Here is an 18,650-nt window from a genome sequence, read left to right as displayed (position 1 = left end):
ACCTAACCCTTTTAATAAAATACCTAATATTCTTTTATATAAAAAGATGCAAGGATGAATAACTGCTTTTAATCATAATTACATTTTGAAATCTTTACAAAACCTTTTTTTACAATAAAAATTAGTGCACCTGCAATAAGGAAAAAAGTTATTTTAATAATGAAACCTGTTCACTTATATATACTTTACATTATATCTTATGAATGATATCATACGATGTAAAGAAAGAGTGAATTAATCGTTAAATAACTTATGTCTGAACATTTTTGTGACCACGCGCCGATAGTACAATTTTTTTTATGTTATAAATAATTACAATCAATTTCTCATTATTTCAGAATAATTTATACCTCTTGAAATCATTATATCTATTGCCATATCACTTACAATATACATCTATCTTTCTATGCTGTACAATAAGTTATAAAATATAGCGATTTCGTTTTCCTCGGTCGTGTTTGAAAAATCGCGGTCGTATTAACTATACGTCTCTAACACGACTTTCTTTCTTAAAACAAACGTTTCGTGTCGGGTCTTCAGTTTTAGAGATGACTTGATATGGTCCTCATAATTTCTTCACATATGAGGTCACCGATGTATGAGGTAACACAGGTGAAAAAATTGGCTTTCCATCGTCATCCACGTAGTCACTGTAATCGAGCTTGTACACCATGTCGAAGCCGGCTCGTGCGCAGAGCTTGGCGGAGAACAGGGACGTGCAGTCTGCCCTCACGTAATGAAACTCTTGTTCCTTCGCGATTTCCCTGCAACGCAAATGAATGGAAAGCATCAGTTTACGTTTTCTGATCTTTACATCAACCGTCTTAAATGGAATCAGTCAACGTTAGTACTTTCTTCGTTGCATAATTAAATAACGGTGACGTTGCAGACACTACAAACGCCGATTTAAACGCGTTACTTGCATCACGTAATACTTACACCGTCTTTTCTATAAGGGCCTTCGCGATGCCTTGTCCCCTCCAATTTGTATCCACCGAGATTATTCGAATCTCCATGATGTTCAAGTCCCGAAATTGACCGCCTGCGTTCACCCTTTCATCCACGTAGCGCAGTAATCGCAATATTTTCTTGAATTTCACGTTTGTGCATGACCATATGTATTCTGGCTCTTCGCTCGACGGAGGATCCATTTTGCCTATAAAGATACATCTCGGGTTATGTATTGAGTCGATTAGTAGCCCATTTACATACATTTGTTCATTTTAAAGTTACCTCTCTACTGCGAGCGTTATATATAGTTCATAAATCGCGTTTTGCCTATACTTATTAATATGTAATCAAACTATGTTAAACTGTATGTAATGGGGCAAATGATTATAACGTTTCCCTTATTTGCTATCTCGTCGCTTATAATATATTATCACATACAAGTTGCAGTAACCATTAAAAGTTCCTCTCTCGTGATCATGCGAGCCATTAGCAATTATATGCGATTATTCGCGACGCTCCGAAACAAAACTATTTTTTTTTTAGTTTTTTTCTTTTTTTTCTCGCTTAATTTTCCACGCTTGTTCTAATAGATGCGATCCCATGCACGTGACGGATATAGCCACGCGCCTTGCGATGAATTTACATGTTACTTCAATGATGGCCGTTAATTGCGACCCAAGTGAATTAAATTAGCAATCGCACAAGTGGTATGACGAATAAAGAGTGTATACGTGTGTTTTGTTCGCGGAAAATCACAAATAGACTAGCAGTGACATATTTTCGAACAAATTGTGCCATCGAATCGCTCGATACGCGGTTCCGCGGATATTATCGATCGTTTAGAATATCTTGCTAATGCCTCTCGCAGCACTGTTAGAACAGCATGACTCGTATTTGAGCGATGTTTCATTATAATTTTCGTAATCTTGTTTGCGTGTTTAACGCGCATTCGAATGTGGATACATATTTATTAGCAGAATCCGTGCGCGATGCAGTTATCTATTTTGAATCACAACCGGTATTGTATAATAGCTCACGGAGTCATTCGAGATCCATAACGCCTTACGTAACACCGAATGGTACCGTTGTATCTCTTCGGTTTCCTCCTCGTGCTGCATTTATCTACATACGTGATATATCTCAAATTAACGGGTAATTTTTTGCCTCTATTCAACCGAGACTTACGCGCACTAAAAAGAGTACGAAGACAAAAACCGTTTATCCTCTCCATTTCTTGCCCATATTCGTTTTATTGTCCATATTCGTCTTATCTCTACGTCTTATCTCTACGTATTATCTATCTTTGCATATTTATTTTTTATTTCTTAGACACTAATGAAGATGCACGTGCCGCGTCGCAAATATGAGATACCGAAGCAACGCAAAAACGATTTATTTAACGCAACATTATCCATTCGATTCGCGATTAACGTTTCAACGATACGAGCAACACGAGACAAGCGTGAAATTGAAATGAAATTCCAAGGTTTGATTATGTACGTTAATTGGGAGAAATGCTACACGGCAAGTTTTCCAAGAATGCATTCACGATGACGACATTCCGGCATTCGGAAAATATAGCGCGATGATTGACCCGGATGTGATGTAAAACGGTGGGCAAACAAAATTTGTCGCAGTGCGAGGTCGATCGTATACAAGTCGAGCTGGTGCCTCGAGGGTGTAAACGAAGGATGTCGCGGACATTGACATCGAAGTTTTGTGGAACACCCGTTGAGCGGATGAGAGACTGTCGCGATCTTACCATTGAGTATAACTCCGACAATCGCACCACTCGCGGAAACTGCCATCAGACTGAAGTTGTTTCCAAGCGATGCATTGCTGCAGTAGTCCTCGAGTTCTATGCAGGTACTATCTTCGCCTTCCGGGATTAACTTAATATACTGATTGAGCGGTTCGTCCCTGAAGAAGAACCTCCTTAGGAATTTCAGTACCCTCAGTTTGTCATCCTTGTTGATTATCTCGATATGATAATCCATATCGCTGTTCGACCCGTCGGCCGAGTCGGCCAACTGAAATGAAAATATCACGGGGTCGGATTTTGCGAAATTTTCGAAATTTTCGCGATTTCTCGGAAATTTGACGAGAATGATAGTAAAGACTCTACAGAATCAAAGCAAAGAAAGAGGGCAAATAAGAGCTAAACGCTACTATTAATATTGAATATTTACAAGTATATTAATTAAACAGTGAAGCAATGAAGATGAAGTTCAAAAATGTGCGTTTCGGTCCATACTTTTTGGACTCTCTTCAGCGTTACAAAAGTAAAAAGAAAAACGATTTGTTATCTTGACAAGGAATTTACTTAATATCACGAAGAAACGAAGAAATAACGATGCAATTTTCGTATTGGACGTTTGATTTATCATCACCCACTATGTTTACATTCAACAGTGGATGTACGGTGTTTTAATTGCAGCAACATCGCAACACACCTTGACGGGATTTTCATGTTTGACCGAGGCATTAAGCCGAGAGCATTGCGCAATTCGGACAATGACAAGTGCAAACTTAATGTTAATTCGCGCGAAACACTGTGACATCGTTTCCGTGGGCTCGAAGGAGGTTTTCGCGCACGGGCGATACTCAGGCCGTTCTCAGCGTCGTTGATGCGCGTGAGACATTCTCATTTATTCAGCGTTTTATCGAGATCGGTCGTTACGCGGTCAACGTCACCCGTGGCTTTAATTCGTCATTGATCTACTTCTAAGCAGTGATTTATAAGAGTCGATAAGACGGCAGATTGCGAGCGCAGATGACGCGCATTTCGGGAACGAGTTTCGCGAACCACGAAATTCTCGAAGGAACTGGAAGACACGTAAAGCATGGAGACTCCGAATGAATTTCGCCTTGTGTGATATACGTTATCTCGGCCGCTAGAAATGCAAAGAGATTTCGTAAAATGTAAAGTTCCTTCACCTTGGACGTTACGCCGTTGTTACGATTCGCAGTGTCCTTCCTGCGACTGTATTATTTCGATGATAACTATTAATTAAAGCTGACAATATTTGTCGCGACAGAACCGCACGCTACCCGCGAGCATTACCGTACCATCACGCTTCCGTTAGCATATACGTTTTGAAGATTACATCGTCAATTGTCTTTGTCACATCAGTCATCGTGTCAAGGGAACCGCATTCTTACCTGCGCCAGGAGACCTTACGTACATTCTTTTCGATGTAATTAATAATCTGCATAATAATATCTGGTGTCCTACAATTGCCGTGAGAGAATGATTAGATCATCGGGCTAGAGCATTATGCGCTACGTTTGCTCATATATCATTGACCAAGGCGAAGCGTACAACGCATCCTATTCTTCCGTGCAAAGGAGTATCATTTACTTCGAGAGAGAAGAATATCGTCGCGCAATCGATGACATTGACTGACTCGGCAATTGAAATCGACGCTATGGAATTCGACGTGACTTATACGCGAAACTGATCTCTGCGCCTTGCGGCCGGAACAACGATGACAATCGCCCAAGTCGAAATTCTATATTAAGTCTACTTGGTTCTATATTATTAAGTCTTCATTAAATCTTCCATGTGCTCCTTTGATACTACGAATGGAAAGTTATTTCCGTTTTCTCCACCTAAAAACTTAATGTAGGATTAAAATTTCGACACAGACATTCCCGAGTTTGTCCCGGATCTACTTAGCTCTAAATCTTCAAGTGGAGGAAACAGAAGTAATTTCGCACTTGCAGCATCAAAGAAGCACTAATAATGCTCCTTTAATGCTACGGGGAAAAAGGGAATTTAGACTTCTCCGGAGGGAAATTTTACATTCTATATTAAGTCTTCAAGTAGAAAAAACAGAAATATCTTCCTATTTATAACATCAAAGGAAGTATAATATAAGATCTTTGAAGACTTCATATAGAATTGAAATTTCGACTTGGATTCGTTCGAGGTACGCTTCTGCCATCTCACGATCTCGTACCGAATATGAGCTCTCCAAAAATATACCGATATCTCGAAGTGAAGCATCTCACGGGCGATATATCACACGAAACGCGGTAAATTTGACGCTCCTCGAGCCGGTCCTCAAGACGAACAGAGAAAAATTTGTCACTGACGTAGCAAATTGTTACAGTAGTGACAACAAAAAGATTCGTTTGGATAGCAAGAAGATTTATTTGAACGGCAAGAAGATTTGTTAAGAATATTAATTGCTAATTATGCCAATTAAATTTTATTGCTGTCGCAACGACGTATTGCTACAATAGCAAAATTATTTTTTCCGTGTAACAAATCTTCGTTGTGCCAGCGAAAAATTTTTCCCCGTCAGTGCCGATTAAATTCACGTTCAACGATTCTTCGCTCTGGCTCATCTTACCGAGTATCTCGCAATCTTCGGCGCATCTTTCACGAAACTGGCGGCGGCGTTGATCTTTTCGGTGTCGATGCGCGTCGCATCGACCAGATTTGAAACGCGTATGCTCTCCATGACGAACAATAAATGTCCAGGGAACTTTGCACTTTCTGTCAAACCACGGGCGAGACGAGGAGTTTTGGATGTCGATGCGTGTATGAATTACGGGGACCGACTGTGGAAGTGAGTTACTGCTAAGAGCTGACAACGCGATGGCCGTTGTCGTCGAGGTGGTAATCTAACACTGCGCATTGTGATAGAACGCCTTCCGTCTTATATACGCTCAGTAGCAGCAAAAGGCGCTCTTACAGGTTCAGGGACAGGCAGATATAATTTAGAATCGTCAGGATCGGTAATGTCTCCGTTCAATACGAAGGATATCTAATTAGCCTTGTATCGACTACTCTACAAGCGTTATATAATTATGTTGCGGCTTCGTATGATATTGCAAAAATTCGTATTATCATTCGTGGAAAATTACATTCACCGGTTCTCCGCCGGTTTCTTATCGTTGAAACACGTGGCGGATGGGATGAAACCGCGATAATGATGAAACCCGGATAATGATGAAAGAATGATGAATAAAATATGTTGATTTTGGCCGCCGAAGTGGCAAATAAAAGTTCTTTTTGTAGTTTTTGAGTTGCTGAGTTTGATTCTGATCTTTAAACAAATTTTAATTTGTCGGGGAAATATTAAAATTAGCATATTAAGTTATTAAACACCTAGTATCGTAAATTATTATTATTGAGCGTTATGAATGTATTCATTCGTATTTTCTTGTTAGTAAAATATGATAATGCTCTAATGGTTCATAATTCTGATTAGCTCTGATTAGTTCTGATTAGCTCACACCCGTGCATTCTGTACATTGAAACCTCTTTATGATCACATTCTCGGGGCCGAAATGTTATTATTTATTTTTTTCTCAATACTTTGTTTCATTCTTATGTATATATTCCTCTACAATATATAGATTTTTGTTCATTAAATGTATTTTACTATTGTAGTATTTTACTATTGTGGTATTTTACTAATGAAATTGTAAGATTTACACAAAAAACATTTTCGAAATCTATCAAGATCTTTGGCCGAATAAGGCCTTTTCATTTATTAATTTGTTCACATATCAGTCGATTTTCACTTAATAATATTTATTTTATTATAGTTTTACATTTTCACTAACTGTTCTCATAATAGCTTCTTATGTATTTAATAGATTCATGTACTGATTTTTATATTTTTCCAACAAATTAAAATTTTTTAAAGGTCGGACTCAGATTCAGCAGCTCAAAAATTACAAAAATTACAAAAAAACATGCCATTTTTGTTTGCCACTCCGAAGATTAAAATCAGTCCATTTTATTCATTGTTTTTTTCGACATCGTGACACGAAACGATTCAATTTTTCGTGGAAAAGCATAAAACAATTTGTCAATTCGCGAGATTTCGCTAAGTATATATGTGAGTCGTTTTTGAAGTAAAAAAAATGATTTTGAGAAAATTAAAGAGTACGCATAATAGTGTCTAGTTACATGATCAGCAATAGGATCCGCTATTCTCAGATTGCACGAGTTCGATACGTGATTCTATGCGAATGAATAAGTACTCTAGCAGGACGACATTTGCCATTTAGAACTTATAGAATACGCGCGTTGCATACGAAATTAGAAAATAATTCCTGCCCGACGTTTCTTTCTCGCAATGGCCGTGCGTATGGCGAGGGTAATTAGTGTTAATTGGTACATCCGTGTGGTTTTAACACTCGACCTGTCGCTGTGTATGCAGTCGTCGGCTAATTGTCAGCGCTGTTTGCCGTGTGGGGCAATACATAAAAAATCAATTAAATTAATATGCATTGTTCGCTTTGCATTTGTAATTTAATCATATTGAAATATAAACACGCTTGCGTTTATATTTAAACATGTATTCTCCGGAAATAAGTCGAGAGCTTGACAAACAGTTTTGTCGTTCGTCGATCGATTTCTGCGTCGAATCCTCTCTGAACCGTGATTTTCTTAGCGTTTCCTAGTTACGCGATTTAGAACTTTTAATCGCAACGATCGAACGATCACTTTTACGAACTATTGTGATTTCCATTGTCCATAGGAAAACCGGTTTAATTCTAAACAGGTTCGGTTTTCAATGATCTAGTTTTCATCGAAACCTTCCATCCGGTTCTACTTCGTACCTTATGCGGTAGAAAACGAAATTTAAGTCGGTGGAAATGCGAACTTCACTACTACTCTTCTTCCAATAGAAGCACCACACTACACTTACATTCGCTCCGCACCGAAATAGAACCGGATTGAAGGCTTCGATAGGAACTAGACTAGAGTGTCGCAGATACAGGAGGAGAATGTATCTCCTCTCGTAGCAATGCACTTAATGTATCTATCTATAATATCTCGTTGTATCATTTGTACCCTTATATGATTGTGCCGAGAAGCAACATGGAACAGGACATGCTAGAAACAACGATTGATCGCTCCCTGTTCGCGTTGCGAAGGTCGCAAGATCGTAATCGTACGACTGTGTGTGAAATAGAATACGATACCTTAGAGAGCGAATGTCATATAGTTCAAGATTAAGGCTATCCTTGTCCTATATATATGTGTGTGTGTGTGTGTGTGTGTGTGTGTGTGTGTGTGTGTGTGTGTGTAAAACAGATGAATTAATCATTCCCAGATGCAATTTATCAAGTCCGAAGAGCGGGGTGAGTTTACTCTCTAAAAGCCTCGAAGTGAAATTTCACTCGAAAAGTGATAGCCGAGTCATTCAGATTCGAATGATTTTTCAGAGTAAACTCTCCATTCTAAATTGTCGAGTGAATATTTTCATTCGAACTGAAAAGTGAATCTGATATATTTCATTGCCGCGGGGACAAATTCACTCTAATCGATTAAAACGTTCATTCGTATGGAGTTGGAATCCACTCTGAGCTCGAATGAAGCACTTGTGATTTCGAGTGATAGTATCTTCACTATCGCTTCGAATGAAAATATTGTCAGTTTTCATTCACATAGAGAAAAAGATTTATTTGGATTTAGTATACGTATTTGTTCGACTTGGTTTAATATAAGTAACATAATTTAACCAACTATCTAATAATTTTATCAGCCATCATTTTATTTGAATAGAAATATTGTTACTTCACTAAACTATGTTTATTGATAGAAAAATATTATTTAGAAGAAATAATTTCCAACAAAAAAAATTATTTCTTTACATATTAAATATTGTTCTACTGAAACAATCAAGTTCTTTAATGTTTTTCTAACATTACTTACTAATAGTGTTATTTCTTCCACATAATTTATTGCTTGTGACAATTAGTCAATGTAATATGTTTGGATGAAAATACGAAAGAAATATGTTATTTGACATAAAAATATTTATTGTTTGACAAAACCAAACAATCCTTGTTTGTTGAGTCGAATATTTGCTTGTTTGTTCTATTCCAAAAGATAAATTTGTTTCAATTGAAGAGATTTTATTAAATCCAAAGAAATCTGTCTGTGCGCTGCAAGAAATTTATATAGAATAGAAAATATTGATGCGCGCGCGCACGAAATGTTTGTGGAATAGCGCTTTCGGAAAAACATCGCAAAGCATCGCGTCAGAATGCGGTAGATTCCTCGATCAATTTGAAGAAACGTTTCCGCGAGGTAAATAATTTTTTTTGCAGTTGTGTGTACAACGGTTATGCATTAAACATCCTAATCGTTTTCGCACGCGTGATCGTTCGGTTTTTAACGAGCTGTCCCATTTGTCCATCATACGGCGGTCAGCCCGTAATTTAAATAGTGCGAAGGCGCGGCAAGAATTATGAAGCATCCCGGTAAATGTGTATCCGCGCGCGATCTGCACATCGCTGCGGCTTTAGATTGTGATATTCGATAAGCGAAACGATCGATAAACGATTGACAATGACATACAGCAGCACTCTCGAACGTTCCTCGAACGAGTCCTTTCGAACCGGATGCGGTAGCGGCGACTCCTTCGGAACAAATGTGCTAAATAGCTTCCGTGTCCGTGGACGTCTGTGAGCGGCGGCAAGGTTTCGTTGTCGCGCACGATAATGCAAAGGCATTAGAATTTTCGAAAGGTCTTTACGTCGATAAATTTGCAGGCGAAAGCTGCCAGACGAAGGCATTCACGTTCTCGGACTTATCGAAAGCTAATTGTTAGATTCGTTATATCGCTATCTACAATAATTTATTTTTTTTTTTACACCGTCTTGAACATTTCTGTCGTTAGTGGACGGATAGAAGTTTCTGTCTTCTTGAATCTGATTCTGACAGCACAGATGACGCTTGTGCAACTTTATTATCGCGTTCGCTCGTGTGAGAGAGATATCGATTTTCAAGCATCCTTTTTAACGCACCGGGCGAACGCCGGTGAAATTCAATCCTTGCTCGTTGAAATCGGATATTTACCGGTGTATCGAATGCTCTGATATTCAGGACGCAACTTTATTCTGTTAGTCCCGGTTGTGCGAACTTGTTAATCGTCGAACGAAAATCAATTCTGCTGCAGCTTGACAAGTCGGTCGTAAGAGTAGAATCGCGCGTCGCTTCGGTTCGTCGCGATTCGTCGATGAAATGAAATCGGAGCTCGATAAAAATAACCGTAGGCCGACATCCAGCTTTCTTGGAATGGGAATAATTGATTTTGACTTTAATTGGGCCGCGAATAATGCTGGGGAAGGTCGATCACACCGTGTCGACTCGACAGGCGAACACGATTTATTGAAGCACTTTCGGCGCGCTCAATGAAGAACAGGTCCGTGTAGTCGCTGACAGCCGTCCGATCGCGATCCGGCTGTGTCGTTTTGATAGATCGCGCATACGGCAATTATGTATTCGATAGTGAACGATAGCGAGAACGCGGCAATCCTATTGACCGTTCGCTCAAGGACGCAGCCGCTGCCTCTAACCGGCGATATCACATACAGTTCTCCTCTTCTCACTATCGTTTACCGTCGAACGCATATTCCGTTCATTACGCGGCCAACACTTCGGGAAAAGTCAAGCGTAATCGATCGAACACACACATATACACGGGGGTAACGATCAAACATCCTTCCATTCACATTTGCGCGAGAAAAATATGCGCGTACACGTGCACCATCTCGTGATTGGATCGAGACACCCGGTCCCTTATCTACTCCGAAAAGTATCGTAATTTCTAAGCCCACGTACTTTCGAACAGGGACTGATTACTGAAATTATTTCGCTAGCATTTTTATATCGATATATTGTATATACCATTATTTTATAATATTAGTATTTACACACGGAGCAAAATATTTTGACGGCACAGCAAATTGTTAGTTATTATAAGGACAGTGAAAAAATTCGTTGAGAGTATTAATTGCTATTTGTTGGATATATAGACAGTAAAATAATTTGATTGGTGCCAAATTAAATTTTATCGCTGTCACAACCAACGGTTTCACTATAACAGCGAAGTTATTTTTTCCGTGTAACAAATCTTCGTTAACCTAGTATATAACAATTTGCTGTGCCAGCAAAATTATTTTTCTCCGCGCGAAAATTCGTTCTTCTTTCGGTTGTTATGCAATAACGAAAAATACCGATGCAAAACTGGTACTTCCAATATCAGCTTCAATCGTTGCCTTCGAACAGATCGTTACCGATCGAAATATAGGATTTTACCGAGAAATCTTCAAGATTAAAGTATCTCAACATTGCACTTCTTTCTCCCGTGCCAGTGCTTTCTCGTCGACAAGCCGAAAGTCACGCCGGGCGATACTTGTTTCGAGATTAATGCGATATTAAATGACACACGTCGACGGACAACCGGACAAGTTGTCCTCGATGTGGCCGCGCGTAACACGATCCTTCGTGAAGTTTTATTATTCTCGATCGCTGCAAAATGGGTTTTAATAGATGATCACGCTACGTGTGCAACGCGACGAATTAATCAGCTCGCACGTGAGGTCGTTATCACTTCGTCCGTGAATACGTTAATAACTCCAACAGAAAGCCAAATGAGCATCTATTTATCTCGACACGTGATAATAAACAACTTTAGACGCGCCATTACGCGATACAATCCACGTAGCTGATCCGCGCCGAGTGACTGTTTTCCAAGGCACTTAAAGTCCATCAAATCACGTTACAATTATTTCGCGAGCTGATATTGACATGAGGTTGCATGCACGCCGCGGTAATTAAACTGTTTACATGAACCGGGCAGATGCGACATTGTAAACGCGCGCTCTCGTGCGCTCGCATGAACACGGACGTTTGAGTTGGAAGGTAAACGCGGCAATGAGTCTTTGTTTTTCAAAATAGATCAATCGTGCCTGCCTGGCCGGCCGTAAAAGGCCGTTGATAAAGGGAAAAATCGATTTTTCCAGTTTCACAGTCTGTTGGTTCCTTTCTCAAATAAATTTACGTTTGACACCGTAAAAAAAGGCGGATGTAAAGAGACAAAAAACAAATCGGTATTTATCATTGCATAGCTCGTTAATTCCTTTCTCGAACGAACCCGTGTGTCAGATATTCAGCGTGAAAGGCACGCCTTCGTTTTCGCCACGTCTCGCTAATGTTTCGTCCTGCGCACTGTTATCCGTTATATTAATTTTCGGAATACTGACCGTACTTAAAAAAAAAACACGCAAAGCGCTGGACACTTTCGTCGTTTTTCCGCGTGCATCGTTTCGCGGCCCGAAAGAATGGCACGTGAAGGTCTACACCTAATACATGTTTCAACATCAACTTTGAGTCATTGACTTCGAGCATGTGCTCGCATGCCGCTGCGTGATGCGGACGAAAATCCGTCTGAATGAGATCGCCGATTAAGGAGATTGTAAGGCGAAATGAGTTTGATAAGAATTTTATGAAAAACTTGCTCTACGTGTACACTGAAATATTATCTATTAGAGAAACTACTCGTATACGATTAGAAAAAGATTGATCATTTGACAGCTGAAATATTTGCAACTAAAGTTGACACTTTTTATACGTGTTCTTTGAGAGATTAGAATGTTATTTTTAATTCCTATTTTTAACACTTTGACTGCCACGCCGAAATTACATGTTTCGTTCAGGACGCCACGTGACCACCGCCAATGAAAATTATTATGATATTAAAGACTAATAAAGAGCATACAAATATCAAAATTATTGGCAATTTTGTTTTGAAAATGCAGAAGTGTGAAGTTCATAATTCATAATAATACTCGAAATACATATATACTACATATATTTAAACACTTATATACTTCTTTCTATTATTTATACATCTCTATTAGATCAACTAATACATAGTGTATTAACCCTTTGAGTGCTATGGACGCATATATGCGTTCAGCGAAAGCTATCGATGTGAATTATGGACGCATATATGCGTTTGGCTCCGCCTGGCGCGCGGTTCGACTGTCACCGGTGCGTGTTTGCGTCGTGCGTAAAATTAATTATAATAATTAACCTTTGCACTCGAGGGCTCCGGAACGGAACCATTTAAAATTTGTCTTCAAACTCTTCAAACTCAAATGCAAATAGCAAGAGCGGAATATCCTATACACAATAGTTTTTACGATTTGTCTTTGTTCTTATGTTATGAACTGAAAGTTATTTGCATTGCCATAGCGGAGCCCTCGAGTTTGAAGACAAATTTTAAATGGCTCCGCTCCGGAGCCCTCGAGTGCCAAGGGTTAATGTTCGAAAATAACTTTCTTGTATTCAAGTAGTTACGCTTTGCATATTCAATCGACAGAGTTCACATTAACGAAAACAAGTATTCCGTCCCCAGCGATCGAAACCTCTAGGCGAGTGCTGTTCACGCGGATTGCTTGCGTTGGAAGTATTCAGCACTCAAAAGGTTAATAAGAAATATAAAAAATAATAAAATTTTTGTATTTGTAATATTTTGTGTATATACAGAGTGTCCCAGATCAACGTGGACAAATTTCGTGAGGCAGACATCAATATATTAAACTTGAAATCTCGAATCTTGAACCTATCGTTAGGAATAACAATGGTCATATATTTGTAGACAACTCTGAAAAAAAAGTCCTGTATCATTTTGCAAACTGCACAATATGCAAATTTTTTACTTATTAATTGAAGAAGCCTCATGGCCATTTTCAGTAATTAATAACAAAATTTTGCGTGTTGTTTGCAAAATGGTAGAAAACATCTTTGTTCACGTTAATCGTTCTACGTCCTTACGAGGTTTGTTCATGCTGATCTAGGACATTCTATATATGTTTACCTCACCAAACTTCGTTTCAAATTAACATCTATTATTTAGATGGTGAAATTAATGTATAAGAACATAATTTTGCTTGATAAATATTAAATTTCTGAATAGCTTCCTTGAAAATACGTCGCTGAAAATACGATGTTTACCACTCTTTAGTATTGAGCGAGTTATTCATGCTCGTCACGCACCACGTGAGATCAACACATGCGAATATCAGCGTATATTGCACGAAAATCAAGTATTCAGCATCCACTTAACTTCACCTGTGAAACGCTCACAGGACCCGTTTCGCTTCTACAGCCGGTTATCCGCATTATCCGCGCGTTAATATTGTGCGTCATACGCGTTAACAAAATCACGTAGCTATTGATCGCGACAGGATACGAACTTTCATGCCGAAAAGCGTAACGCGTAATCGAGATGCACGCCGAGAACGATAGATGACATGACGCTCATGTGACGTCGCTCCAATGGTATGTCACGATGAATGTATTACTATCGAGAACTATGAACTGCACGCGGTCGTATGTCGGGGAGATATTGTATCGCGTTGTGCTGAATGTCCAGATAAATCGCTACATCACTCGATGAAACATCAATTCGCAATAATCGCTTTCGTGACGCGGGTATTTGTAATTTGTTGCGTAATCGCGTCAGAGCGACCGACATGGCGATATACAGGGTCTATCGAGCAGTCGCTTTGCGTCTAAGTGTTCCTCTACCATCCAATCCTGTATCGATGTTTCTTTAACCCGAGAGTAGTCATCTTATTTATTTTTTTACATAAACGCCTGGGGTCACTTGATAACGATTACAACCTAATTAAAAACCGCTATTATCAATAAAATATAGCATATTATCGATTGCTCTGTGATATATTATTATTATTTAGAAACATTATAAATTTAGATTTATTCCCCATCTTTTGAAAAAAATGAGGAGAAACTAAAAAAATATTTAAGAAACGAAACAAGCACATCGAGTGTCTTATTATGACAGACATTCCAATGACTAAAGATATCAATTTTAAAAACGCTGCTTTATTGCCTATTTTCGATGGAATAAAATATTTAAAGGTTCGTAAAGAATTATTAAAAAAGAGTGAAAATATATTAAATATCATTCATTTTATAAGAATGTCAAGTTAAATCGCGGTCATATAGAATTACTAGTATTGATTCAGGATCGCAACAATTATTTTAATATTTCTTTACTGTATTATATAGATGTATAGCATAAAAGATATTTTTAAGCAAAAAAATCATAAATTTTTTAAAATATAGATATTTTTATGTTTAAATAAAAAATATAGTTTAAAATATTCATTTGAAATAAATGTTAATGTAAATTATATATGTTAATTATAAACAAAAAATATAAATATTAGATATTTAATAATTGCACTATTACCTATTTTCTTAGACATTTTTATCAGTATCAGATGTAATGTGAATGTTTAATGTTTACTAGATATGGATATTTAATAATTGCACTATTACCTATTTTCTTAGACATTTTTATCAGTATCAGATGTAATGTGAATGTTTAATGTTTACTAGATATGGGTATTTAATAATTGCACTATTACCTATTTTCTTAGACATTTTTATCAGTATCAGATGTAATGTGAATGTTTAATGTTTACTAGATATGGATATTTAATAATTGCACTATTACCTATTTTCTTAGACATTTTTATCAGTATCAGATGTAATGTGAATGTTTAATGTTTACTAGATATGGGTATTTAATAATTGCACTATTACCTATTTTCTTAGACATTTTTATCAGTATCAGATGTAATGTGAATGTTTAATGTTTACTAGATATGGATATTTAATAATTGCACTATTACCTATTTTCTTAGACATTTTTATCAGTATCAGATGTAATGTGAATGTTTAATGTTTACTAGATATGGGTATTTAATAATTGCACTATTACCTATTTTCTTAGACATTTTTATCAGTATCAGATGTAATGTGAATGTTTAATGTTTACTAGATATGGGTACATATTACTTCATTCAAACTTATTATTATCATGTGTTCACAATATGAAATCTTGCTATATTTTGCAACGTAATTTTATTACATGAACGATTACTTGGGGTCGTTTTGTATCTCAATGAGTTTTTACAGGCTTATATTATGAATAATATGGATCACAACCAGTTCTTGTTGCACAGATTAGGTCTTTAAATATCCAAATGAAAGGTAGATATTAATTTCTGATCAGTAAAAAAAAGCTAATTACGACGTGAGCTTCATTTTCTGACCACTGGTATATAAAACAACCCCAGATGACTATTCCCGGATTAATCCTTTAGCGTGCACATTTTTCTAAAAATTTCAATTTTTTAAATTATTTATGATTTTAGGAGCTCTGGAAAAATATTTAAAAAAATCTGTTTTGTATGTTTGATCTTTTATTAGAAAATATTTAGTATTTGCACATTTCAAGAAAAAGATGTAGATAAATAAACGAAGACACAAATTGCTGTTTCGAACTCAGATACATAAACAGAAAACTCTAAATACCATATAAAAACAAATATAACATGAATACATTATTGTTCTTTTATTAATGCAACAAAAATACCACCAACACGCTACTGACACGTGTCTAACTTCACGTTTAATTATGAAGAAAACTGAAATATCGAACAATGACCGCGATATTTATATTTAGCGATAAGAGCGCGAAGTACATTTGTGGAACGTTCTTTGCAGATATGGAAACCCACGAGTTTAAATTTCGAAGTTTAACGGGGACGGGAAATTGAACATTAATATGTAGTTTCACATATATGAGAAGCGGCGCACTAAAGGGTTAATGAAGCGAATTTCCATCTCCCCAATAACTCCTCGACTCGGTGACTAACCGAGTTTATCTTGGTAACTGACAGATCCATCAAAGAATCTGCGAATGACTGCAGCGCGACAGGTGTGGGCTGCTTTATATAGATGGTATCGCGATTGTGACACGTAGCGCTTAATTGCTCATTAATGCGGATGAATTGAATCTAATCGAATCTTACTCGGATTGACAGTTCAGCGACAATATTCACGCCACTGTCGAGATATGTTCGACCGTTACACTTCCGGCTATTGAATGCACTATTTCAATCAGGATCGGAAGTTCTAATATGAAAATCGGTGTCACACGCAGCTGAAATACAAGAATTAATTGCAGACGAGGAATCGGTGTACCTCTGGTTGTGTAATGAAAATATATATAATAGTTTATATATTAATTATCATTTATCATATTAATTATATAATTGAGTAAATATCATATTAATTATATAATTTATCATATAAATTATTATAACTTTTAAGAAATATCTCTTATATGGTACTCTAGAACGATCATTTATTTAAACCTTGATCTTATGCATCTCGTTTCGACGACTTGTGCAGCACGTAGGTACTCAACACGAGTTATTATTGGCATAGTCGCTTATATGTAACGCGTTCCTTGCGTTTGTGTTTATCAATGACCGACATCGCTTAGTTAGATATAGATAGAGTAGATATTTATATTATACTAAAGCTCTGTGCGACACAAACATCTAACAATTGAAAGAAATAAAATGACGCATGTGTCGGTTATTTTACTTTCATATTCACATAATATTAATCACTCACATATTTTTAAACTAATGCGTCATTCGACGGATGATGAAGCATTCGTTGACCTGCATATAATTTAGAAAACAGTAAAGGGATCTCACTGAATGCGAGACCGATCACAAGAAATAACATGTTAAACTTAAAAATATTGAGTAACTTTTCAAATGTCGTAAACAACTATTTATATCTAAAGAGGCGCACGAGCATATACGTACAATATAATACGACGCGTGACGTAAAAGGAAATGATACGTAATCATTCGACTCGTGATTGATAATGAATATTGTGTACCAACGGGTCATAATATTTGGCTAACAGCGCATTATCCATTGATATCCACTTTTTAACATCTTATTTTCTCCTGAAATATTAAACTTCTTTGATACCCTCAAAGGAGGATATCCTCAAAGCACAAAAGTGTTAATATTGTTGCGTAATAACGTTAGCAATGTTTCTACAAGTTTCTGTGCTACGGGCAGTTATTATAAGTGAAACGTTAATTATTAATTGAAACTTATATTTAAATTGCTGTTCGCAGAAACGGCAGAACGATGTCGCACCCAAGTAAAAACGGAAATCGCAGCTCCACCGAGACTCCACCGTCGACCATGTTCGTTCACCCGACAAAATACGAAACGTTTTCTTTCGTCATCACGAATATGTTACAGCGCACACCTCACGTCAGTATCTGTTCCAATTTCCATGAATGCTTACGTTCGTCGTTTCATCTCGACCGTTTACGCGAATCAGAGCATGCTAAATATTTACAATCTTAATTACGCACTGTGAACAACAGTGTGATCGCGTACTGCGACTGACGATTGCGAAGCTCGTAACTGTATGGCGCGACGCTCGAAATAAAATCGCACTTTAGCGGGACGTCCAACGAGACGTGCTGCCGCGTCAATGATGATTTCTTTACCTCGCGCGTTGCACATTACCATCGCACCTTATCATACTCACGGAGCTGTTTTGAAGAACGGGCGTTTTCTATCGTTCTACCGATTCGCAGGGAGAGATGCACACCGTGTCTCTTAATGTGTAGTACAGCCAACTGCGTACTGGCAACGTGAGAAGGATGATAGTGCATCAGGGAGGGTCATTACTACCCGGCGATATAATAGGAGAACGAGACTCCCCCTGCTCTATTTTTCTATTAAATTTGATTAGGAAACGAGATCTATACGGCGATCAGCAATGCTTCCCCTGATACACTCGGGACGAGCCGTACGATGCATCCATGCACAGGCTGTTCGTTTGACGTAACGACCGCTCGCAAATGTGCCGTAAAATTCCAGTCAAAATCGGGTTACGGGCTTACGCGTTAAAATAGAAGAATAAAAAATAATAGAAAATAAAAATAAAAATAAAAAGATTTTTAACAATTGCCCCACCTTTGTATCAAATTTTTAATATTTCTATCGTGTTCTA

At 37.6% G+C, this 18,650-nt stretch overlaps 1 protein-coding gene across 4 annotated transcripts; it reads right to left on the bottom strand.

The window, feature by feature from the left end:
- Positions 1-53: 53 nt before the first annotated feature.
- LOC106742195 (dopamine N-acetyltransferase-like) lies at positions 54-18,274 on the bottom strand. Of its 4 annotated transcripts, XM_014614917.1 has the most exons (5): positions 17,780-18,091; positions 5,310-5,520; positions 2,714-2,981; positions 940-1,156; positions 54-764 (listed from the first exon to the last, which is right to left on the bottom strand). In XM_014614917.1, the coding sequence occupies exons 2-5, from the start codon at positions 5,418-5,420 to the stop codon at positions 566-568; spliced, it is 795 nt and encodes a 264-aa protein (XP_014470403.1). In that variant the 5' UTR covers positions 5,421-5,520; positions 17,780-18,091; the 3' UTR covers positions 54-565. The 4 variants fall into 4 exon arrangements, with proteins under 4 accessions (XP_014470403.1, XP_014470404.1, XP_014470406.1 ...); XM_014614918.1 differs by lacking the exons at positions 5,310-5,520; positions 17,780-18,091 and adding an exon at positions 18,183-18,274; XM_014614920.1 differs by lacking the exon at positions 5,310-5,520 and having other exon boundaries at positions 17,780-18,083.
- Between the last annotated feature and the right edge of the window lie 376 nt (positions 18,275-18,650).

The sequence above is a fragment of the Dinoponera quadriceps genome, unplaced genomic scaffold, assembly GCF_001313825.1.
Source record: "Dinoponera quadriceps isolate SergipeBrazil2010 unplaced genomic scaffold, ASM131382v1 scaffold676, whole genome shotgun sequence".
Classification (NCBI taxonomy): Eukaryota; Metazoa; Arthropoda; class Insecta; order Hymenoptera; family Formicidae; genus Dinoponera; species Dinoponera quadriceps.
The sequence above is the reverse complement of the archived record's forward strand: the minus strand, read 5'-3'. Positions and strand labels throughout refer to the sequence as shown.

What these genes read in the sequence shown, in the direction of transcription:
- LOC106742195 (XM_014614917.1), bottom strand. Translation starts at nt 5,420, where the DNA reads ATGGAGAGCATACGCGTTTCAAATCTGGTCGATGCGACGCGCATCGAC. An exon ending in CGAAGATTGCGAGATACTCG is followed by an intron (nt 2,982 to 5,309) that starts GTAAGATGAGCC and finishes TTTTCATTTCAG; the next exon opens with TTGGCCGACTCGGCCGACGG. An exon ending in GCCCTTATAGAAAAGACGGT is followed by an intron (nt 765 to 939) that starts GTAAGTATTACG and finishes TTTGCGTTGCAG; the next exon opens with GGAAATCGCGAAGGAACAAG.